We start from the raw sequence: 24,210 nt of genomic DNA on the forward strand, positions 1-24,210 counted from the left end.
GAGCTGGTGTTGTGGTCCAGGACCTTTTTGTAAATTTGATTTCTTTTGGTAATCCCAAAACGTTAATTACGTATTTGGGGTTTATTTTTCTTCGGCTTTCTTCATTTTTTCAAACTATGGCAGAAGTTGCCGGCGTTTTCTACTGCGCTAAATATAATACGCGCAGTTCGGTCGCCTGAAAATTTAGATAGTTCTCTGACTCTATAATAAATTCTCTCTCTGTCTCTCTCTATAATAAGTGTGGATTTGATCGATGAACTCCTTCACGCCTCAGTTGTGCATTCAAGTCAACATTGATTTACGGATTGGCGAGTAAATTTGTTGGAGTGGTGAATTGTGAGGATACGGACGCGGTCGTCATCAATGCATCTTTAAACTCGTTTTCGGTCTGTGTGTTGCGCCAGGTATGTGCTGGTATTTATTTTTATGATTCTCGACATGGACTGGCTTTTACAGTTTTCACTGGTTAGGTGGAAATTCTCGCGCTTTATTAGTTTGTCTGCGGAGCGGTCTCTCTCGTTTTGCCGTTTACTCTGTTTTCAGTTTTCGGTTTTTTTCAGGATTTTCGTGGAAGCGTATCGCCGGTGATTGAATCCATCGCGGGTCGAGTTTGGAGGGGGATTGAGGTCAATGCTGTGTAGATGTGAAATTGAGTTCATTTTGAAATGGTATTGAAAATTTGAGACTCTTCCTGTCAGTGATTTGAGATCTGTGCATTCTCCACTTTTCTTCTGAAGTGATTGATTGGTCTTGCGGGGGTGTAGGCTTGTTGAATTCAGGAACTGAGTTTCCGGATATTCCGGTAATTGTAATTTTATCACCCCTTGAAAATTGAAGGAGCGGTGCTTGGTGATTGAAAAAGAAATTAGACTGATTGAGGGGATCTCAAGGAAAGTTGGTGTTTATTTGGGCGGGGATGTCAAATTCCAAGGTAGTGTATGAAGGATGGATGGTCAGGTATGGACGCAGGAAGATTGGAAGATCTTTCATTCACATGCGTTATTTCGTGCTTGAGTCCAGATTGTTGGCCTATTACAAGAAGAAACCCCAGGACAATGTGGTAAATGCTTAAAACTTTCATCTTTGTTCTTTCAGATTAAGCTAAAGGTTGCTAGTTCTCTGGGATGAATTAATCCCTTTGGTAGCATGAACCATATGTGAAGACAGTATGTAGAACTCTCTGTTAAGTTTGACTCAAATGCTAAGGATTCTTAGTAAGAGTTTCTTTTCAGAAATTATCACTCTGCATTAGTTCTTGAAAATCTGTTGTGGATAGGAGTCTTAGTCTAATATTTTTTTTTATTTGTGTTGCTCCTTATGTTACAAGGTGCCCCTCAAGACTCTTCTCATAGATGGTAACTGCAGGGTGGAAGATCGAGGATTGAAGACACATCATGGACACGTGAGCTACACTTGACATTGCTATCTTACATTACTTTCTCCAAACATGAATATGGCTTTTCGATTTGGTTGAACAATTTGTGACATTGCAATTACTATTTTATTCGGAATTTAGATGGAACAAATTTATAATTGTAAAACTCTCTGCATATTTGTTTAAATATTTGGGTGTTAATTTCTCCTTGGTGAGGTATCCAACATCCTTCCGATCTAGCAGTGTGTTTCTTTTTTCTCGACATCAGTAATTTAGAGTTTTATATTACTAGCCTGAATTTTCTTGATAAACTGAAGTAGATTTCATCATATGGGCACATTCATGATTATTCTGATATTTTGAGCATCTTTGAATGATGGAAACAAGTCCCTTGTTGTTTCTGTTTCTCACACATATATTTCATTATTTTAACAGATGGTTTATGTTCTGTCTGTTTACAACAAGAAGGAGAAGTACAATCGAATGACGGTGTGTTAGTAGCATTACTTTGTATTCCCAGATGTTTGCATTTGCACAGTTCTTTTACTGGCTCATGGAAAGAGATTGTTTTAACTTCCTAGTTCCAGATGGCAGCTTTCAACATTCAGGAAGCACTCATTTGGAAAGAAAAAATCGAATCTGTGATTGACCAGGTATCTTATCTTGTTATCATCTCCTTCCAGACACTTCTGTACCATTTTGGATATATCTATGTGCATTTTGCATCATGTTGAGTTAATTTTTGCCTGAAGTTGTGGTTTAGTTATTGAAATGACCAAGGACTATTGATGACATGCAGCATCAGGATTCACAAGCTGCTAATGGGAACAAATACCAATCCTTTGAATATAAATCTGGTATGGATAATGGGAGAACTGCTTCATCCTCAGATCATGAAAGTCAGTAAGTAAAGCTTGACTAATATCTACAGACAATTATACCCTGAAGCTGTTACAGAATTAATAGTTAGTGAAGGGTACATGTTAATCCATCATTCTAAGGATGACTTGCATATGTTATTGGATGAGATAGTATAGCTTTAGGAATAGGTAGTGGAGAAGTTATGTGGTGTTGTGAGTCTATCTGGCCATAGATAAGAGTGAAATATCTTCCCTCGATTCTGCTTATATTCATTGTGAATGGAGGTTTTGGAATTAGTACTGCATTACAAAGCTAGTATCAGAGAGTGCGTTTCAGTTAATAAAGGTTATTATTATTATTACTTTTTTTTTTCCACCAAAAGTTGGCACGAGTGATTGGAAATGTGTATATCCAAAATTTTCATTATAGTTGCTTGGATAGAGTATGGGTAGTGTAGTATTATCATATTTTGTAAAAGATACTATAAGAATGTTAGGCATATTTTAGCAGTCATGATTACAATGGTTTTCAACATAATTAATTCCATTGAATGGAATAAGATTGAAAAATGCCCTACTCTTGATTTTCTAAATTGCTTCACTGGTTAACCTTCCTCATTTGGGTGATGATGAATTTGACGATGGTTCTTTATCTTTATTATATTTTCTATAAATGTTATTCTTGGCTTTACACTGCTTGCTTGTAAAGCAGAATATAGTCAGAATGATATGTTATTATTATTCTTGCCAATTTAAAAAATAGCTTAGTCTATTGGCTTGAAGAAATCTGATGCCTAAGATGTTTGATTTTACTTGATATTTTGACTGTAGGTTTAGTGCAGCAGAGGATGAAGAGGATTCCAATCCAAATTTGATGCGCAGAGCGACTATTGGAATTGGTATTCCCTGTTCATCTTCATATCTTGGATTATCTGGAGTTGTCACAATCTTTCTGACATTTTATCATCCTACTTCATGCCAGGCCCCCCAGAGTCTGTTTTTGATTGGACAAAGGAAATAGATTCTGATTTGGCCAATCAGAATTCTAACAACCAGGCATTTTCAAGAAAGTATTGGCGACTTCTACAGTGCCAGAATGGTATTTACTGTGTTTTTTTCTTATTAAACTTGTGATATGATAGGGTGGCGTTTGGAATTCTCCAATTAGTTATTGTGATAATTTCTCATATATCTTAATTGATGATTATGTTTATGCAATTCTTTAGGGCTTCGGATATTTGAGGAACTTCTTGAAGTGGATTTTCTTGTAAGACATATTACAATGATTTTGGTCCTGCTGCTGAAATGTTTTGGTTTCTCCCTTATATAGTTATTTGTGCAGCCAAAAAGCTGTAGCAGAGCAATGAAAGCTGTTGGGGTAGTGGAGGCTAGCTGTGAGGAAATATTTGAACTTGTTATGAGCATGGATGCAACACGATTTGAGTATGGACTTACCTCAGTATTTACTTTGAGAAGCTATTTTACATATTGAAATTGATTTGTTGTTTCAAATAGTCAATGTCCACTTGTGCATGGGGTAGTATTAGGTTTTTATAACTATCTCTTTTCCTGTAATGAGATAGACTTATGTTGGTTTCCTAGCTTGGATTACTTTTACTCCTGGTTAAAGGTTATTTATTTATGTTGGACTACTTGGTATTTCTTAGCACTTCCACATGGAAGCGTGCATTTGTGATCTAACCAAGTGAAAATGCATCATCAAATATTTCATGTTTCAAATACAATAACACTAGAAATGCAATTTATGTTACTTGAAACCTTTTATGCATGTAGGTGGGATTGCAGTTTCCAGTATGGTAGCTTAGTTGAAGAAGTGGATGGGCATACAGCTGTATTGTATCACAGGCTTCAGTTGGATTGGTTTTCAGCGTAATGTGGCCATATCATACTTTTTATTTTTGATATATATGTATATATATATGTATGTACATATGTTTTTGACTTATATATTTTCTTGGTGCTGCTTTATCAACGATACCACAATTAGAATTACGGCCATTATTGGCTAATAGCTTAAATGTAGGCTAAGATGTTGTGGACAATACTTTGCTGACATATGATGTTTTTTGTTTGATATATTTCTGTTACCTTTAGGTGGTTTTCTCTCTCTTTCTCTCGCTCTTTCACCTCCCATATTGTTACATCAAGAGTCAAAATGTAGTATGAATTACTCAATTAATCTATGGACTATATACATTCACCACTCTATGGGGCCCCTTTTTAGCTTTTTGCTGATCAGTATGACTTTGTTTGTAGCTCGAGCGATCTCAGATTTTCCTGCTATTGATGATTACTGATTTGGTCCTTTTGGAAGTGAATCAAATTATGTAGTATCCAATTGTCCGTTTCTAGGTGGAATATTATGATTATATAGTCTAAATTTGTCTGGTTCCTGTTTTAATTTTTTGTGTCCATTCTACACAGCTGTATGTTTTTTTGGCTGCATTCCATTTTTTTTTTTTTTTTTTTTTTTTTTTTCTGATTGGTGATAATATGTTTTTGCTTTTGCCATTAAAACCGTCATTTTCTCCTTCAATCTGAATAACAGGTTTGTATGGCCTCGCGACCTCTGTTATGTGCGGTACTGGCGTAGAAATGATGATGGAAGTTATGGTATATTCAGCCACTGTTTTTCTTGCCTGCTTTTCGTTTTGTATTTCCTTTCAATGCATAATTCTCCATATTTTTGCTAATGTTACTATGCAGTCGTGTTATTTCGTTCTAGAGAGCATGAGAATTGTGGTCCTCAACCTGGTTTTGTGCGTGCTCATATTGAAAGTAAGTTCCAATGACCTTTGATATGGTACACCTACACGCACAATTTATTGCTGTGTGTATGTGTGTATAATGCATTCTGATTAATTTCAACACTATTGGATAGATGAGCAAATTTATTTTAGGATCTTTACCATTCACTCTGGCTGCATGAAAATGATCATCTGCAACACATTTCAGGTGGCGGATACAATATTTCACCTCTGAAACCTCGTAATGGGAAGCCCAGAACACAGGTGCAGCATCTCATGCAGCTTGATCTTAAAGGCTGGGGTGTGAATTATGCTTCATCGTTTCAGCAACATTGTCTTCTTCAGATGTTAAATAGTGTTGCTGGTGAGATTATTTGGTTGGATTCCATCTAAAGAAGATCTATATTTTGTCATTTATATATTTATATATATGATTTATTGATGCCATGCCTTTTGCACGTTCATATGTTAAATACTAACTGTAGTTAAACACTTTTACCAAAGTTGGTCTTGGTGTTTATAGTTAAGATAAAATACTTTGGGTTGCTGCAGCTGTCAGTTGGATTAATCTTCAGTATGTTGAACAAAGCATTGATGTAACATCTATTATGTATTTCTTCATTTTCTGAAAGAAAATACTTTTAAAATGGGTCATTTGGCATCACATTATCACATGCTATGGAAACTTATTTAGCTTATTGATTGAGATGGCTTGTAAACCATTTTCACACTCTATATACCATATTCTCCCTCGAAAAAAAAAAAAAAAACAACAAAGAGTTCTATCTATTTTAATAGAGCTACAGTTATTTGCATCAGTTGTGTCTTTAATAACTATAAAGGGGTTGTGCCTGTTTTTGGTTTGTAGTTTACCCAAGCCAACTGCTCTACTACCAGTATCATTTATCCTTGCCATAACTATACAAAATGATCAGTCAACTTGAGCCACACAAGTAAATGCAGACTTGCTTTTCTCATTCTGTTCTAGATTTATTTTCTGAAGTAACAGCATGTACATTTGGTGTTACTCTTGTGATGGTTAATGCTTTATATTCTGTTGACACAGGATTGCGAGAATACTTTTCTCAAAGTGATGAAAGGACTGCTGCTCCTAGAATTCCTGTAATGGTCAATATGACATCAGTATCCAGATCAGGAAAGAAGAGCCAGAAACTACAATCATCTTCTATTCATCTTCATAGTTCCTCACTTGATCAGATGAACGCAGCAAATAAAAATGCCATATTGATGGATGAATATTCTGATGAAGATGAAGATCTTCAGTATGCTGAACAAGAGGTTTGTATTGCATGATTTATCTATAACGTCTTGGTTGTTTCCATTTCTCTTTGACATTCTTGGTTTGTTATAATTTTTGACATGGACTTTACAGACTTTGCCATCCTTGAATGAGGTTGAAGATAAACGAATTGGTACGTGTTATTCATTATTTTCAGCACAGATGTGGTGGTATTGTTTTGATTGGCACAAACTTAATGCTTGTAATTCTCTTTATTCATTCACTTGCAGAAGAGCCACGAATAGACATGACCATTTTCTCGGGTAACCTTCGCTGTGATGATGATAACAAGGCTCGTGACTGTTGGACATTATCTGATGGAAACAATTTCAGAGTTAGAAGCAAACGATTCTGTTACGACAAATCGAAGGTAACTTATTTTTTCTTGGTTTCTGATTTCTTCAGGTACCTTCTGACTGCTACTTATTCTATTTACATCTGACCTAACATATTAAAATCTTCAACATCTCTCTGAAGATTCCTGCAGGCAAACATCTTATGGATCTTGTTGCTGTTGACTGGTTCAAAGATACTAAAAGGATGGATCATGTTGCCAGGCGTCGTGGTTGTGCGGCACAAGTACTGCTCTCTCTCTCTCTCTCTCTCCATATATATATATATATATGTGGTTCTTCCGTGGTGATTGAAGTTCCCTTCAGTTATGTTCTCTTCTTGATCATATAAAATCTTTTAAAAACCCAATATGCCTTTGGATAATGTTTTTATTTTGTACTACCTTGGGCTTGTTAAATGACAGTTTTTGGTTTTTCCTGTTTAGGTTGCATCAGAGAAAGGACTTTTCTCTATTGTTTTCAATTTACAAGTGAGTTGATCGCTTGGAAATTTTCAATTCTAGTTTAAGGTATACGATAGCTTGAATGATGATGTGACTTCACTTTTTTAGGTTCCTGCATCAATGCACTATAGCATGGTGTTTTATTTTGTATCCAAGCAATTGGAGCAAGGATCTCTCTTGCAGCGGTTTGTTGATGGGGATGACGAGTTCCGCAATAGTAGACTGAAGCTTATTCCATCAGTACCTAAGGTTTCATTCGATTGCGATTCTTTAATGTGAAGCCTCTCTTCATGTTTTCTTGTGGTTTCTTGCTTCAAGTTTGACTAACTTATGAATCATGCAGGGTTCTTGGATTGTACGCCAGAGTGTTGGCAGTACTCCTTGTCTGCTAGGGAAGGCAGTTGATTGCAACTATATCCGTGGTCCCAACTACTTAGAAGTATGATTTTCTAACATATACTCAAATCTACACTTGACCTAATTCTTTCGACTCTGGATTAATCTTTGTTGGTATTTAAAAATCTCTGTAGGTTGATGTTGATATTGGTTCCTCTACTGTGGCTAATGGTGTTCTTGGGCTTGTAATTGGTGTGATTACAACACTTGTGGTTGACATGGCTTTCCTTGTACAGGTATTTAGTCCATTTAGGAAATCTACTTTCGCTTTGTCAAGAATGTTTATAACGATCAGTGTTAAATAATAATAATGTACACTACTTTCTGGTGGGTGGTAATGGAGTTATGTTAAATTTTCAAATGGAAAGTTCTTCGATCATGCTTCTTATCAAATCTACATATATTGTTAACAATTCAGGCCAACGCCATTGATGAGTTGCCAGAGCGACTAATTGGCGCTGTCAGGGTTTCCCATATAGAATTGTCATCTGCTATCGTCCCAAAGCTGGAGTCGGATCCTTCGGACTCAGTCGAAAAATAATGGGTATCAGTTACACATTCGTTCAATACTCTTGTTTAAATATATGAGCTGCATTCGTTCATACCTTTTTAACTCTGAATGTAGAGAGATGATCATTCTTTACATTTGAGCAATTAAGCTCTTCGCTGTGAAATGCAGCTTCTTGGTTTTACACTTTTACTATATAAATTTAGTAATTCGTTCACTGTCCACATATGCATGTCACAGTATATCCCTACGTTAAAAGCATCACAATTGCGACTAATGAAGTATCAAAAACACTGCAAACTTGATTCATCTGGTGGCATACTATGAACATGATTGATTCACCCTTCCAAGATAAGTTTATGATTAAAATAGGTGGATTCTATTAATATGCCTGGCAAAGGAACCCTGATATGATGAGATGCTCCCAAAGTGTAGTATTCTGTTACCTAAGATTGACAGTGAATAGTGATATGAACCCAAAAAATGGCTCTAATCGATACATTGTAGATTCCGAGTTTCCAACTGAGTATAGTGCAGGTAGCATGACATAATTAAATTTGAGCCATCCACAGGGCACGGGTCTGATCTGCTTGCCCGTGGCTTGGCTTCTAATATGAATCCTTAATGCCTACAAAGTCATTGCTGCTGCTTCTATTTAAATCGAAACCTATAGAAGGCCCATGGAGACTCAGCTCAATCTCCTTAACCTCTTGTCCCTTATCACTGTAATTTGCTTCGGCCATTCTTGTATTAATATTCTGCGGCATGGCCAATTTGGTTGTCTCGTCTCTCTCATTACCCTTTATTGTTTGCATGAAATTCGATAGCGCCAAATTGAAGTCTGTTATTTGAGCTCTCATTGACTCAAGGCTTTCAGGGTGATTAGTACCAGCTGAAAGTCTTTGTTGTGCCTGCTCCAGTATGGCCTGCAGGTACTTCCCCTGTGCTTCAATTCTCATTTGCAGTTTCTGCTGCACCTGTTTTAGGAAGTTGAAATTGTGAAATTACATTATAGAAGATGGACTCAAAAAAGGGCAATGTCTGCATACCTGAAGCTGTTCTTGTAGCCTTTTTTGCACTTCTATTTGACACTTGAGTGTTTCAGCAAGTGGAATTTCCCTGTGCAGCAAAATTTTCATGTTGGCTTATACTGATCAGATCATTCCCAAACTGATTTTCGAAAGCCGACTATGAAAGTAGATAGATTCTTTTTGTTACCCCTTTTCATTGCTGCACTCATTGAATTGCCATGGCAACTCTTCATGCTCTTTCTTCTGGTGATGAGTAATCTGTTTCTTGGTCTGCTGCTGGTGTCCAAGTCTGTACTTCTGCACAAACCAGCAGAAGCTAAACCATTACTTAATGCCCTCATATACTACAAGTAGTTAGACCAAAATGATGGTTAAGGATATGATATAATGACAGGGAGGGAGAACCTACCATCCATACAAAACTAACTAGTGTACCTGTAAATGGCTCTTTAGATGATACAGTGTCAACCCCTTCAACCCCATAACCCTCAGTACTGATTTTGGAGTAGCCTCTGTTAAATTCAAGACAACCCTTGTATTAGACATTTTTCTAGGTTATACTATGTTTATTAACCTAGTAAGATCAAGAAGTAGAATTCAAACATAAATAAGAGAAAGAGACTAACTGTCAGGACCGCCGAGCTTAGTTACAGCAGCAACAAACCGGTCATGCAAATCGGCAGTCCATCGTAGCCGCGGCTTAGGGTCTCTTGTCATCACCACCCCATCACTGCCACTGCCGTCGCCATCGCCGCCGCCGCAGGGCATTCTCTCCATAGCCTCCTCCCCTGTCTCTACACACCAAGAAAGGACTAAAGAAAGCACTGACCTGACCTCCCTCCTAAATTCTACACACTCTTTATTCTTCTATAAAGAAAAGAAGCCAAATGATAGAGAGAAAAACTCAAAAGAGATAAAGAACAAAGTGACAAACAAAATATATTCATTACAGAAACCAAGAAGTGGCTGTTGAAATGGGGTGTTTGTTCATGGAACATTTAGATCTATCCATACCACACATCAATGATGAATTATTATGGGGTACGAGGAAGAGGAGACTTAATGATGACAATACAATACTCCAAATACGCCCTCCCTCGTGATGCTTAGCTTTCTACTTTCGTCTACTTTTGTTGTTCATGCTCATGCTCATCTTCATGTTAATGTAATAGTACACACACTGGCATGCATAACATATCATAACATTACATTATAAAGGGATAGGCTTTTGGGTTTTGTCCTATTTGATTGTTGCTGGTATGTTTTGTTTTTTTTATTTATTCAACTAAGTTAATAAAATAAACGGTAGGTGGAGAGGGGAATCCGGCGACGAATCTGAAGAAAAATAAAACACAAGAGTGCCCAAATATTGTAAACAAAACAAGAAACATATATAACCCATATATAGATATAGGAATTATTATTATATTTTATATAATATAATAAAGAAAACAAAACAAGAATCATGATCTGGAGTCTAACTGGACCGTCGATTACAGTGGGTGGTTCTTGTCCGGTAGGATGCGACACGTGCAAAGAACATTCCTCACGACCTAGCCACGTCTAATAATTTTAATCACCAAGTCCAAGAACAAGCCCATTAATTTAATCTAATTTAATTTCAAGAATAACTAATAACGAAGACAAGATGAAGAATATTCTTAGCGTAAAACCTGCTCCAATTTCTTTCTACCTCTTTGTCCCTTGGACCCACTCGTCGCTTTCAATCAATTTTCATCATTATTCCATCAGGTTAATATAACAATGAATGATAAAAAAGCTACAGAGACATTTGGACCATTGTAATACTGGATCATTACAATCAGTTCCTCGTGGGCTTCCCCCCAAACTTCACACATTTTACAATTTCTCGTATAAAACTTCAGTATTTCAAAGAATCATGCGACTGACTGATGCGATTTATTAATAACTTCAGTGACCCAAAAATAATAAAATAAAATTTTAATCGATTCTCAAACTTCAACCTTCCTCTGTGGCGTAGGCGTAACTTCGAGAGACTCTTTAGGAGAACAGTGATGGTGATGATCATGATGAAGATGATGATGATCATCATCCAATCCTTCCTCCTCCTGCAGCACCGCCGGCGAGTTTTTGCCGCTGGGTATGACGTGTCCGGCGGCCTTAGCCCCTCCGAAACTGCTGATGTTCCCGAAGATTACGACAATCATCCCAACAATTCCTGTCCAAAACGACACCCCAAATGCCTTCCCCACATTCCCTGGAATCGCTGTCGCCAATGCAAAACCTGCACACGCCCCCAACGCACGTGCCCACGAGAACCACACCGAGAACGCCCCCTCCTTCCCCGCCGGCGAGCAGTCCAGCCACAGAACCCTCCCGAACGCGTGGAGCAATCCTACATTATTAATTCATCAGAACAAATTAACATCGGACTCAAGAACTAATACAATACAATATGAGGTTATTTTTTTACCTGTGGCTGTGCCTTGTACGGATGCAAAGACAAGAAGATGACCCGTCTTCCAGACCTCAGATTTGTAGTAAAATCCGAACCCTGAAGTGAGAGTCGACAGTATAAATCCAAGAACCTGCATTTTCTCGGCGTCGAGTTTCAGCGTCTGCTGCAAAGGATGGGCCAGAGGCAGCGTCGCCAGAGGGACTAAAAAGTAAAGAAGCCATACGAACAAAATGGTCTCCGCTTCAGCGCAGAGATACCCAATTGCATAAAGCAAACTCGCCCCAAAAATGCACATACTCGTGAACGACGACAGAAAGACTCCCGCCAGGCTCCCTGCAGCGTGTGGAAACTTAAAAATGGAGGCGACGTGTCTGAACATGGGACCGCAGTCTGATTCTGTAACGTTCCAATTTTGCATCGACCTGCTGCTGCTGAAAATGTGGACTAACCCGACGCCCCAAATGAGGCCGCTGAAGATGGAGACGACCCACAGGTTCGTGAAATGGTCGGCGTGTCCGAGCATGCGGTACGTGAAGGCCGCCATTAGAGCAGCTCCGAAGCAGCCTGATGCTGTCGAGTAAAGTGACAGCCAGCTGCTGAAGGATCGTCGGTTTCCGAATTGCTGCTTCGGGATAGTTGCGCCGGTGAAGCCGCGGATCATAAGGCCGAGGTCACGGGCATGGGCTGCGCCGACGATGGCGCTGGCGGCGACTATGGCGGCGATGTACGGCGGGAAGATCCATGATTTTCTGAAGAAGCCTGCCGGGAGGCAGAAGATTGCGCCGATGCCTGTCGCGCCAGCGGCGATTAGTTGCTGGTAGCGGCTGTAGTCGAGGAGGATTGAAATTATGGCGAGTATTGGCGCGGAAAGGATTAGTCCCGTGATCCATGAAATCGAGGTCCATTCTAACGGGGAGAAGCTGCTGTTGCCGACTTTGATTGCGCCGTGTATTAATCCTTCGTATCTGCCGTTTAAATTTAAAATTCAGCATAATACTGATAGGACATTGTGTGCTGCAGTATCAATTTTGACTATGAACAGACAGCCATGTTCTTCTGAAGATGAGGAGTTGAAAGAAAATGACAACTTACAGCTGCATTTCGTTCTTCTTGCACGTCAAACCTTTGCGTGTCGACAACCAGCCTTGGGGCGGCTCGGGTGGGTGGGCGACGGTTTGGCTGATGATGAGCGGGAAGACAATGGGAATCAGGACAGTGTGGACAAAGTATGAGCACAGTCCGTACAAATACCAGATTAGAACTTCACTTTTCGAAGGCTTATCTTCGATCCCGCCACACGCATTATACGTGTCGCGGCCTGTCGGGAATTTCATTGCTGTAGAATCTGGTGTTGATGCATCTTCTTCGTCGAGGACTTCTTTGGGCTTCCCCTGGTTTTGATCAGGGCTGATATCTGCCATTTACTCAGCTTGACAAGGTAACAAATTTCTCGACAAGATTGATTCCATATTTGTAGTAACTATGAGAGGTTCTTAAAAAAAAACTGTAATAGCAAGAGCCAGCTGGATGTGAAGTTTTCAAGAAGACTTAGCTAGCTGCAATGGCTTTGGTTTACTCAACTTTGTACATAAATAAATACATGAAAGGGATAACAGCATAATTCTTGTCTTCTGAATTTTGGAGTCATTTTTCCTTATGACAGTTAGCAACCAGAAAAACGACATAGCTCGATGATAACGATGAACAAAGTGTAGAACAGACAAATTTGGTCATACATACTTTCATACACCATCCTTGTTGCGTCATCAATGTCGAAGGACTGATTCAAACAAGAGACATTCCTCAATTCCTTAATTTTTGTTCTATTTTTGTTTCGACAGGTGAAAATGTCGTGTCTGAGGCACAAGAGAAGACAATGTTTTCATTCTTCACGATTCATATTATAATTTACTAAACTTGGTTTTCACTAATGACTAATTGCTTATAGAATACAACATACAAGATTGTAATACTTTCTTTACTGGAAAACAAACAAAAAAACAGATAGATAAATAAAGCATCTGTTCATCAAACTATCTTCCTCCCAACTCAGAAATGGTGACTTCATTAGCTGAAGATGTCTTCTCTGTTGCAGTCCTCTCTACTTCCTCAACCACAGGATTCCTTTTTCTTGTGATAAATGCCGGATTCTGAGGATCTGGAAAATTCGAGGTGTCGTTTTTTAACATTGATAAAGCATCTTCAATGTTTGGCCTATCATCAGCATGATTTTCGACACAGAGAAGTCCAATGTGAATGCATCTTTGCAGCTGGTCTGCAACACACGAAGCCCTTAAAGATGGATCCATGAGATCTAATGCAGAATCTGTTTTCCAAAGCTCCCAAGCCTACAAGAATAATAAGTCCAGACGACAGATCATTTTTACGAGGAAATGGATATAGTTCTGCAAACGGAAAATGTAGAAATATTTCCTATCTTCTACTTACATATTCCACCAGATTTAGCGGGCCTTCGCTTTGGTGAAAGCTATTGTTTTTCCGACCACTCACAATCTCGAGCACCAGCACTCCAAAGCTATATACATCTGATTTAACAGATAATATACCCTGCATCGCGTACTCGGGGGCCATATAGCCGCTGCAAATATATTGTTTAATTAATCTTATAGATTAGATTGATCGTGCATGGGGTAGATGCAAATTATACGAATGGTTGTTACTTACTATGTCCCTACGCGCCTATTCGTGTTAGCTTCATCTATATTCTGCTTGAAGATCCTTGCAAGACCAAAATCTGAGATCTTAGGATTCATGTCTTTGTCGAGTAAGATATTACTTGGTTTCAGGTCACGGTGGATTATCCTTAGCCGGGAGTACTTGTGAAGGTAGAGTAATCCTTGAGCAATCCCCTCGATGATTCTGAACCTCAATGGCCAATCTAACTGCTCCTTCTTAGATGGATCTGTTAACACAACAGAACTTTTACCATTAAATCAACATTAGGTAGCATCTATTTGTCGAGTTCCCTAATAAATACTCATTCCTTATAAGAACATCTCCTTACGGAAATGCAGATTTATGCCGTGCGTATGATTTGATTATACGCCTTTTAGGGGACTTAAGAGAGACAGTGTACACTACATTTCAGACAAGAGTGACTTATCAAAGATACTTCCCTAAAGTAAATGAACTTACCAAAAAGAAAGAAGTCCAGACTTCTGTTGGGTAGATAGTCATAGATTATCATCTTATCGCTTCCATGAATGCAGAAACCATGTAGTTTAACAAGGTTCACATGCTGCAGTCTAGAAATAAGTATTAGCTCTGTTTTAAACTCTTGCAATCCTTGTCCTGACTGTTGCGAAAGAACCTTCACTGCTATATCTTGGCCTTCTGGCGTCGTCCCCTGCAAAAGTATAAGCAGTAGAAAAATTTAGAGAAGAATAAAATACTAACCAAGCGGTCGAAAGATAACAGCAGCATCTAACAGGAATATAATTAACCTTCACAATCAATCCATTTAATACACAATTTAAATTGAAAGAGTGTCTAAGGTTGCCTTATAAACAGGTCCAAAACCACCCTGTCCCAGTTTCTGTTCTGTGGAGAAGTTTCTGGTAGTAGCTTGGATCGATGCATAAGTGAACAGTCGAAGATCATGATTGTTGGCTGCTCCATTTTCAAGCTCATAATTTTCGGTATATCCATCTAGTGTCAAGAGCTCATGTAATTCTTCCTTCCTCTTCTCTGACATATGGCAATCCATAATTTCACATTAGGACAGTAAAATCAGTGAATCTTAAAATAAATAACTATGGTAATGGAAGTGAGAGTTTACCTTTTATGTTCTTTTGCATGATGAACAAACCAATGCCGAGCACAAGCAATGCTACAGTACTTACTACAACGACAATAATCACTATATGTTTCTTCAATCCTGCATTTACAATCCAAGCTTCAGTTAAATTGTTGAATTATGCAGACAATAATATGCAAATAAATTAAAGAGGAATCTTCATACGCCAAAAGAATGATGCAAGAACAAACCTTTTTTCCCTGAAGATGAAGAACTCAAAACATATTTATTCACTGCAGAACCATCAAGACTTTGCTCAAACTCCAAATTTTTGCCTTTCCAGTAAACACAACCAACAGTTGCCTCACCATAGGCAGCACATTCACAATCCTTCCAACAAATATCCCTACAATCACTCAAACTAAGGCTTGAATTGCCATCATACGTAGACGAAGCACGTGGTGGCTTAAAATCCCCCGATCTTAAGGTAAATGTTTGACGATTATTCCTACACATAGGCTGATCCCACAGTTCACAGCCTCTATCATTTCCCTGATTATTATAACCATAACAAGTACTAGCCATTACAAGACCGAATGGTCTTCCAGACTCAATTTCGGATATGTCCCCAGCGTAGTTCAACCTCCAACCTGAGATCCGGTTTCTCACTTCAACCGGCGAGTCTGGAACTTGAATTAGTGAATAGGTGAAGTATTCCTCATCATGGCTAGTGACATTGGTGAAGTTATAGTTGTAGTTAAACACTTCAGGCTGGAAGTTAAAATTCGCAAACTCCTTGACTCTCCAACTGTTGTTAGTTATTGGACTTTGTACATTGTAGTCCTTCATCATACCACTTGTCCAATAAAGCATCCCGCGCTGTCTGATTAACAACCTGCCTGAACTTGGATCCCACTCCAATGTAAAAGCTCCAGGAGCTGGATTGTTCTCTCCCAGCCATGAGGTAAGAGTCCAATTTCTTCGAGTCTTATGGTTGACACCCAATTTCATACCTGGAACAAGTGTATCAGTAGGATGATCAAAACTCTGCCACAAAATCTCACCATTCGAATCCATGTCTTTTATAACTAAATTCCCTGTATTCAACAAAGTGGCTGACACATTCTTGCTTGACCCGCCAGAATATATCTCGATCTGTTCTCCTCTTCCATGCCTTATAATCAGCTTCCCGCTGCTGTCTATACTGAGAATAGGATTCGAATTATTGGGAATTGGGCTTTCCCTGTTGCCAATCCACACTGGATAGGAAGTATCAGCGGTGTACTGTACTGCTAAGTAAGTGGTGTTTTCGCCCGGCGTGTAGAAGCCTAAGGAGAAATTCCCCTTGGCAGAGACCAATTGAGAAGACAAATTGAACGTTTCTCCTGGATTGAGCGTGTCTTGCGATTCTGCACTCTGGGAGGCTAGACAGCAGAGACAAATCAGGTAAAGAAAATATTTCCGACTTGAATCTCTTGGGAGTTCTGTCATGGGATTTCTTCAAGCTGGAATTTTTTGTAGTTACGGAAAATCTAAGACGAAAGGTTCCGAATGCTTAAATAGCAGTAGAAAACGCCTTTTTGGCTTCTTTTGAACAAATCAAAACTACTGAGCGACGCAACTCAAATACCTGCGGGTTCCTTTTTCCTGCCATCAGTACCTACGCCCCCTGCCAACCCACGTGGCTCTTTGATATTCGATGAAATCCAAGAAGGTTACGTATCGGGTTCTTAGAGTGTGAAAAAAGTCAATTGGCATGGGAAATAAAAGTAAACGCAAGGTTACCGGATTTGAATCATTCAAACTTTTCATCAATGTTGGCAGTACGCGCATACAAGGAGGGGGTAGGCCCAGGCAAAATCAAGGACATTAGTATTGATCTGAAGAAGAAATTTCTGCAAGAGGTTTGGCAAGAAAAACAAGACCACATTAAAAACTCAAGCTTCTTGCATAGACTTGTCACGAAAGCATATGTTTAACAAACTATCTTCCTCCCAAGTCAGAAATGGTGACTTCATTAGCTGAAGGTGTCTTCTCTGGTTTAGTCTTCTCTACTTCCTCAACAACAGGATTCCTTTTTCTTGTGATAAATGCCGGATTCTGGGGCTCTGGAAAATTCGACGTGTCGTTTTTTGTCATTGATAAAGCATCTTCAATGTTTGGCCTATCATCAGCATGATTTTTTACACAGAGAAGTCCAACATGAATGCATCTTTGCAGCTGGTCTGAAACACACGAAGCCCTTAAAGACGGATCCATGAGATCTAATGCAGAATCTGTTTTCCAAAGCTCCCAAGTCTACAAGAATAAGTCCAGACGACAGATCATTTACGATGAAATGGATATAGTTATGTAAAGGGAACAATTAAGTAGAAATCTCTACTATCTTCTACTTACATATTCACCAGATTTAGCGGGCCTTCGATTTGGTGAAAGCTATTGTTTTTTCTACCACTCACAATCTCAAGCACCAGCACTCCAAAACTATATACATCTGATTTAACAGATAATATACCCTACATTGCATACTCTGGCGCCATATAGCCACTGCAAATATATTGCTTGATTAATTTTATAGATTGATCTTTTACGGGGTAGATGCAAATTATATGAATGATTGTTACTTACTATGTCCCTACACGCCTATCTGTGTTAGCTTCATCTATATTCTGCTTGAAGATTCTTGCAAGGCCAAAATCTGATATCTTGGGATTCATGTCTTTGTCAAGTAGGATATTACTTGGTTTCAGGTCACGGTGGATTATCTTTAGCCGGGAGTACTTGTGAAGGTAGAGTAATCCTTGAGCAATCCCCTCGATGATTCTGAACCGCTGTGGCCAATCTAACTGCGCCTTCTTAGATGGATCTGTCGTGCATTACAACAAAACTTTACCATTATATAAACACTTGGAAATCAATTCTACTGAGATTGCATCGATCTGTAGAGTTCCATAATAAATACTGTTTCCTTATAAGAACATCTTGTTACGCCAACGGAGATTTATGTTGATAGTGCCTTATCAAATAATATTTTCTAAAACTATAGGAACTTACCGAAGAGAAAGAAGTCCAGACTTCTGTTGGGTAGATAGTCATAGATTATCATCTTATCACTTCCATGAATGCAGAAACCATGTAGCTTAACAAGGTTCACATGCTGCAGTTTAGATATAAGTATTAGCTCTGTTTTAAACTCTTGCAGTCCTTGTTCTGACTGTTGCGAAAGAACCTTCACTGCTATCTCTTGGCCTTCTGGCGTCGTCCCCTGCAAATTTATAAGCAGTAGAACAATTTAGAGAAGAATAAAATACTAACCAAGCGATCATAAGACAACAGCAGCATCTAGCGTGCAACAGGAATATACTTAAATCTTCACAATCAATCCATTTAATACACATCAGTAATTCAAATTGAGAAAGTTTCTAAGTTTGCCTTATAAACAGGTCCAAAACCACCCTGTCCCAGCTTATGTTTTGAGGAGAAGTTTCTGGTAGCAGATTGGATCGATGCATAAGTGAACAGTCGAAGATCATGATTGTTGGCTGCTCCATTTTTAAGCTCATAATTTTCTGTATATCCATCTAGTGTCAGAAGCTCATGTAACTCTTCCTTCCTTTTCTCTGACATATGGTAATATATATCATCACATTAGGACAATAAAATCAGCCTAGGTTATAATAAGTAACTATAGTAATGGAAGTGAGTTTACCTTTTATCTTTTTTTTGCACGATGAACAAACCAATCCCGAGCAAAAGCAATGCTACAGTAATACTTACTACAACGACAATAATCACTATATGTTTCTTCAATCCTGCATTTACAATCCAAGCTTCAGTTAAATTGTTAAGTATGCAGCCAATAACATACAAATAAGTTAGAAGAATTTGCATATGCCAAAAGAATGCTCCAAGAATAAACCTTTTGAAGATGGAGAACTCAGAACATATTTCTTCTCTGCAGAACCATCAAGACTTTGCTCAAACTCCAAACTTTTGCCTTTCCAGTAAAGACAACCAACATTCACTTCACCATAGGCAGCACATTCACAATCCTTCCAACAAATATCCCTACAGTCACTCAAACTAAGGCTTGAATTGTCATCATATGTAGACATTAGTGAAAGAAAATACCCTGATCTTAAGGTAAATGTTTGACGATTATTCCTACACATAGGCTGATCCCACAGCTCACAGCCTCTATCATTTCCCTGATTATTATAACCATAACAATCACTAGCCAGTACTAAACTGAAAGATCTGGTTTTAGACTCAATTTCGAATATGTCCCCATCGGAGTTCAACCTCCAACCTGAGATCCGGTTTGTCTCTTCATCCAGCTGCTCTGGAACTTGAATTAGTGAATAGGTGAAGTATTCCTCGCCATGGCTAGTGACATTGGTTAAGTTATAGTTGAAGTTAATCGCCCCAGGCCAGAAATTTAAATTCTCAAACTCCTTGACTCTCCAAATGTTGTTAGTCATTGGAGTTTGATAATTGTAGTCCTTCATCCTACCGCTTGTCCAATAGAGCATCCGGCGCCGTTTGATTAACAGTCTGCCTGAACTTGGATCCCACTCCAATGTAAAAGCTCCAGGAGCTGGATTACTCGGTCCCAGCCATGAAGTAAGAGTCCAATTTCTTCGAGTCTTATGGTTGACACCCAATTTCGTACCTGGAACAAGTGTATCAGTAGGATAATCAAAACTCTGCCACAAGATCTCACCATTCGAATCCATGTCTTTCATAACTAAATTCCCTGTATTCAACAAAGTGGCTGACACATTCTTGCTTGACCCGCCAGAATATATCTCGATCTGTTCTCCTCTTCCATGCCTTATAATCAGCTTCCCGCTGCTGTCTATACTGAGAACAGGATTCGAATTATTGGGAATTGGGCTTTCCCTGTTGCCAATCCACACTGGATAGGAAGTATCAGTGGTGTACTGCACTGCTAAGTAAGTGTTGTTGTCGTCCGGTGTGTAGAAGCCTAAGGAGAAATTCCCCTAGGCAGAGACCAATTGAGAAGACGAATTGAGCATTCCTCCTGGATTCAGTGTCTCTTGCAATGCTGCAATCTGGGAGTGATGGGAGACCAAACAGCAGAGACAAATCAAGTAAAATAAATATTTCCCACTTGAATATCTTGGAATTCCCGTCATGGGGCTGTAATTTTTTTTGCAGTTTACAGAAAATGTAAGATGAAAAATGGAAACTTGGCGAACAGCAAGGGGAATGCTTAAATAGCCATAGCAGAAACGCTTTTTTGCTTCGTTTGTACAAATCAAAACTACTGAGCGACCGCAACTCAAATATCTGCGTGGTCCTTTTCTTGCCATCAGTACCTATTCGATGGAAACTTTCTTACAGAAGTCATTTGGCATGGGGAATACAGAAAACCAAGGTTGCCTGATTTGACTACTTCAAACTTTTCATCAGTATTGATTGTACGCGCATAGAAGGATGGGGTGGACCTAGGCAAAAATCAAGAACTTAGATTGATCTGAAGAAGATATTTCTGTAAGCTCAGCAACTCAAACTTCATTTATGATTCACAGCTACTGCGATACAACTTGCAAGGTTCAGTATCTTGCTAGAAATAAAAATAATTAAGAGATCTATCTCTTGATTAGCTATCTTCCTCCCAATGCAGAAATGGAGACTTCATTAGCTGATGGTATCTTCTCTGGTGTAGTCTTTTCTACATCTCCAACCATATGATTCCTTTTTCTTCTGAAAAATGCTGGATTCTGTGGCTCTGGTATATTCGTGGTCTCATTTTTCAACATTGATAAAACATCTTCAATGGTTGGCCTATCATCAGGATGATTTTCGACACAAAGAAGTCCAATGTGAATGCATCTTTGCAGCTGATCTGCAGTGCCTGCAGACTTTAAGGATTGATCCATGAGATCTAATGCAGAATTTGTTTCCCAAAGCCCCCAAGCCTACAAGAATAAGTCCACATAACCGATCATTTACGAGGAAATGGATATAGTTATGTAAATGGAACATGTAAAAGTATCTCCTACTTACATATTCCACAAGATTTAAGGGACCTTTTGTTTGGTGGAAGCTATTATTTTTCCGACCGCTCACTATCTCAAGCACCAGCACTCCAAAACTATATACATCTGATTTAACCGATAATATACCTTGCATTGCATACTCGGGGGCCATATACCCACTGCAAATATATTGTTTGATTGATCTTATAGATTGATTGTTCACAGTGTAGATGCAATTGTGTATGATTGATTGTTACTTACTATGTTCCTGCACGTCTGTTAGTGTTAGCTTCGTCTATATTCTGCTTGAAGACCCTTGCAAGACCAAAATCCGAGATCTTGGGATTCATGTCTTTGTCGAGTAATATATTACTTGGTTTCAGGTCTCGATGGATTATCTTTAGCCGGGAGTACTTGTGAAGGTAGAGTAATCCTTGAGCAATCCCCTCGATGATTCTGAACCGCTGTGGCCAATCTAATTGCTCCTTCTTACATGGATCTGTCGGGCAATACATCAAAACTTCACCATTATATGATTTGATTATATGCCATTTAGGGGACTTAAGATAGACAATGTTCACTACATTTCAGACAAGAGGGCCTTATCAAAGATATCCCCTAAAGTAAATGAACTTACCGAAGAGAAAGAAGTCCAGACTTTTGTTGGGCAGATAGTCATAGATTATCATCTTATCACTTCCATGAATGCAGAAACCATGTAGCTTAACAAGGTTCACATGCTGCAATTTAGATATAAGTATCAACTCTGTTTTAAACTCTTGCAATCCTTGTCCTGATTGTTGCGAAAGAACCTTTACTGCTATGTCATGGCCTTCCACTGTCGTGCCCTGCAAATGTAGAAAGCAGTAAAATGAGTTAAGAAGAATCAAATACTAACCAAGAGATCGATAGACAACAGCAGCATCCAGTGTGCAACAGGAGAATAGTTCATCATCATATCGATTCATTCAATACCTATTCTAGTCATTAATTTAAATAGAAAAAGTTTCTGAGTAAGTTTGCCTTATAAACAGGGCCAAATCCACCCTGTCCCAGTTTCTGTTCTGAGGAGAAGTTGCCGGTAGCAAATTGGATCGATGCATATGTGAACAGTTTAAGATCATGATTGTTGGTTGCTCCTTTTTCAAGTTCAAAATTTTCTGTATATCCCTCCAGTGTCAAAAGTTCCTGCAATTCTTCTTCTCTTTTCTCTGGTATATGGTAATCAAAGTTATCACATTAGGACAGTAAAATGAGTGTAATCTCGAAATAAACAACAAGAGTACAGGACTGGAATAGTTACCTTTTATATTTTTTCGCACAATGAACAAACCTATGCCAATGCCAAACAGAAGCAATGCTATAGCACTTACTACAACAACGATAATCACTATATATTTATTTGTTCCTGCATCTGACAGTCCAAGCTTCAGTTAAATTGTTGAATTAAGACTAAAGAGGAATGCAAGAACAAACCTTTTCTTTCTGAAGATGGAGGATTGATAACATATTTCTCAACTACACTGCCGTCGAAGCGTTGCTCAAACTCCAAATCTTTGCCTTTCCAGTAAAGACAACCATCAGTATACTGAGTGGCGTAGGAAACACATTCACAATCCTCCCAACAATTAGCCCTACAATCACTCAAACTAAGGCTTGAATTTCTATCCTCAGCAGCCGGAGCATATCTACCATTGGCTAGCTTAAAGTACCCTGACCTAAAGATAAATGTTTGATGACTATTTCGACAAGTAGGCTGATCCCACAGTTCACAGCCTATGCTAGAACCCTGATTATTATAACCATAACAATAACTAGCCACTGCAAGAATAAAAGGTCTTCCGGACTCAACTTCGGTTATACTCCCAGCATAGTTCAACCTCCATACTGAGATCACATTCCTCCGTTCATCCGGCATGTCTGAAACTTGAATTAATGAATAGGTGAAGTACTCCTCATCATGGCTAGTGGCATTGGTGAAGTTATAGTTGTAGTTAAATGCATCAGGCTTGAAATTAAAATTCTCGAACTCCTTTACTCTCCAGCTGTCGTTAGACAATGGTCTTTTTGCAACGTAGTCCTTCATCGTACCGCTCGTCCAATAACGCATCCCGCGCCGTCTGATTAACAGCTTGCCTGAACTTGGATCCCACTCCAATGTAAAAGCTCCAGGAGCTGGATTATTCTCTCCCAGCCATGAAGTGAGAGTCCAATTTCTTCGAGTCTTATGGTTGATACCCAATTTCATACCTGGAACAAGTGTATCAGTAGGATAATCAAAACTCTGCCACAAAATCTCACCATTCGAATCCATGTCTTTTATCACTAGATTCCCTGTATTCAGCAATGTGGCTGCCACATTCTTGCTGGACCCGCCAGAATATATCTCGATCTGCTCTCCTCTTCCATTTCTTATAATCAGCTTCCCTCTGCTGTCTATACTGAGAACAGGATTCGAATTCTTGGAAAAAGGGCTTTCCCTGTTGCCAATCCAGACAGGATATATAGAACCAGTGGTGTACCATACTCCTAAGTAAGTGTTGTTGCTGGTCTTATCTGGAGTGTAGAAGCCTAAGGAGAAAATCCCCTTACTAGATACCAATAGAGAAGACGAATTGAGCCTTTCTCCTGGCTTGAGGCTGTCCTGCGATGCAATCTGGAAACTCAAACAGACGAGACAAATCAAGAAAAGAAAATATTTTGCACTTAAATCTCTTGTGAATCCTGTCATGGGATTTTTACAAAGTATTTTTTTCTCAGTTTCAGAAAAGATAAGATGAAAAATTGAAACTTGGCGAACAGGAAGGGGAGATACAGATGTTCTGAACGACCATGGAAACCAAGAAGACATATCGGTTTGGGTCTGGACGTTTCGTACACTACAACAGTTACCTAACGCGGGAAAGAAAAGTCAACGAAAGAGTGCTGGATTTCCCCGGTTGAATCTTTCAACGAAAAAATATGAACAGTTTAC

The 24,210-nt window shown here is 38.9% G+C and overlaps 4 protein-coding genes across 10 annotated transcripts; 1 reads left to right on the top strand and 3 right to left on the bottom strand.

Annotated features, from left to right (window-relative positions):
• Positions 1 to 104: 104 nt before the first annotated feature.
• LOC127265572 (protein ENHANCED DISEASE RESISTANCE 2-like) lies at positions 105 to 8,225 on the top strand. Of its 6 annotated transcripts, XM_051295424.1 has the most exons (24): positions 105 to 404; positions 561 to 668; positions 765 to 1,060; positions 1,328 to 1,402; positions 1,811 to 1,864; positions 1,957 to 2,028; positions 2,175 to 2,278; positions 3,067 to 3,134; positions 3,218 to 3,334; positions 3,462 to 3,502; positions 3,578 to 3,678; positions 4,030 to 4,125; positions 4,805 to 4,869; positions 4,963 to 5,034; positions 5,212 to 5,367; positions 6,070 to 6,302; positions 6,397 to 6,436; positions 6,534 to 6,673; positions 6,781 to 6,882; positions 7,082 to 7,126; positions 7,208 to 7,348; positions 7,443 to 7,538; positions 7,630 to 7,731; positions 7,914 to 8,225. In XM_051295424.1, the coding sequence occupies exons 3-24, from the start codon at positions 917 to 919 to the stop codon at positions 8,034 to 8,036; spliced, it is 2,187 nt and encodes a 728-aa protein (XP_051151381.1). In that variant the 5' UTR covers positions 105 to 404; positions 561 to 668; positions 765 to 916; the 3' UTR covers positions 8,037 to 8,225. The 6 variants fall into 6 exon arrangements, with proteins under 6 accessions (XP_051151381.1, XP_051151380.1, XP_051151383.1 ...); XM_051295423.1 differs by having other exon boundaries at positions 544 to 1,060; XM_051295426.1 differs by having other exon boundaries at positions 561 to 1,060; positions 1,963 to 2,028.
• LOC127265574 (myb family transcription factor PHL11-like) lies at positions 8,025 to 10,283 on the bottom strand. 2 transcript variants are annotated; one of them, XM_051295431.1, is made up of 6 exons: positions 10,049 to 10,283; positions 9,661 to 9,826; positions 9,470 to 9,546; positions 9,222 to 9,331; positions 9,053 to 9,122; positions 8,025 to 8,980 (listed from the first exon to the last, which is right to left on the bottom strand). In XM_051295431.1, exons 2-6 carry the CDS (start codon positions 9,809 to 9,811, stop codon positions 8,612 to 8,614), a joined length of 777 nt encoding a protein of 258 aa, XP_051151388.1. In that variant the 5' UTR covers positions 9,812 to 9,826; positions 10,049 to 10,283; the 3' UTR covers positions 8,025 to 8,611. The 2 variants fall into 2 exon arrangements, with proteins under 2 accessions (XP_051151388.1, XP_051151386.1); XM_051295429.1 differs by having other exon boundaries at positions 9,661 to 10,283.
• A 3,098-nt stretch (positions 10,284 to 13,381) lies between these two features.
• Positions 13,382 to 24,210, bottom strand: LOC127265424 (uncharacterized). The gene is made up of 24 exons (XM_051295203.1): positions 22,713 to 24,210; positions 22,540 to 22,650; positions 22,260 to 22,447; positions 21,874 to 22,084; positions 21,498 to 21,735; positions 21,265 to 21,415; positions 20,863 to 21,176; positions 20,366 to 20,394; positions 19,151 to 20,218; positions 18,972 to 19,043; positions 18,664 to 18,851; positions 18,547 to 18,573; positions 18,286 to 18,496; positions 17,860 to 18,097; positions 17,637 to 17,715; positions 17,245 to 17,529; positions 17,067 to 17,126; positions 15,483 to 16,731; positions 15,274 to 15,372; positions 14,995 to 15,182; positions 14,631 to 14,841; positions 14,160 to 14,397; positions 13,923 to 14,073; positions 13,382 to 13,822 (listed from the first exon to the last, which is right to left on the bottom strand). Exons 1-24 carry the CDS (start codon positions 24,085 to 24,087, stop codon positions 13,508 to 13,510), a joined length of 7,296 nt encoding a protein of 2,431 aa, XP_051151160.1. The 5' UTR covers positions 24,088 to 24,210; the 3' UTR covers positions 13,382 to 13,507.
• On the bottom strand, positions 18,715 to 20,851 carry LOC127265576 (G-type lectin S-receptor-like serine/threonine-protein kinase CES101). Its single transcript, XM_051295433.1, is given in 3 exon segments — positions 18,715 to 18,851; positions 18,941 to 19,043; positions 19,151 to 20,851. Coding segments are annotated over 3 exon segments (1,545 nt in total). The 5' UTR covers positions 20,568 to 20,851; the 3' UTR covers positions 18,715 to 18,826.

This window comes from Andrographis paniculata, unplaced genomic scaffold (assembly GCF_009805555.1).
Source record: "Andrographis paniculata isolate CXL003 unplaced genomic scaffold, ASM980555v1 Contig73END, whole genome shotgun sequence".
Lineage (NCBI taxonomy): Eukaryota > Viridiplantae > Streptophyta > Magnoliopsida > Lamiales > Acanthaceae > Andrographis > Andrographis paniculata.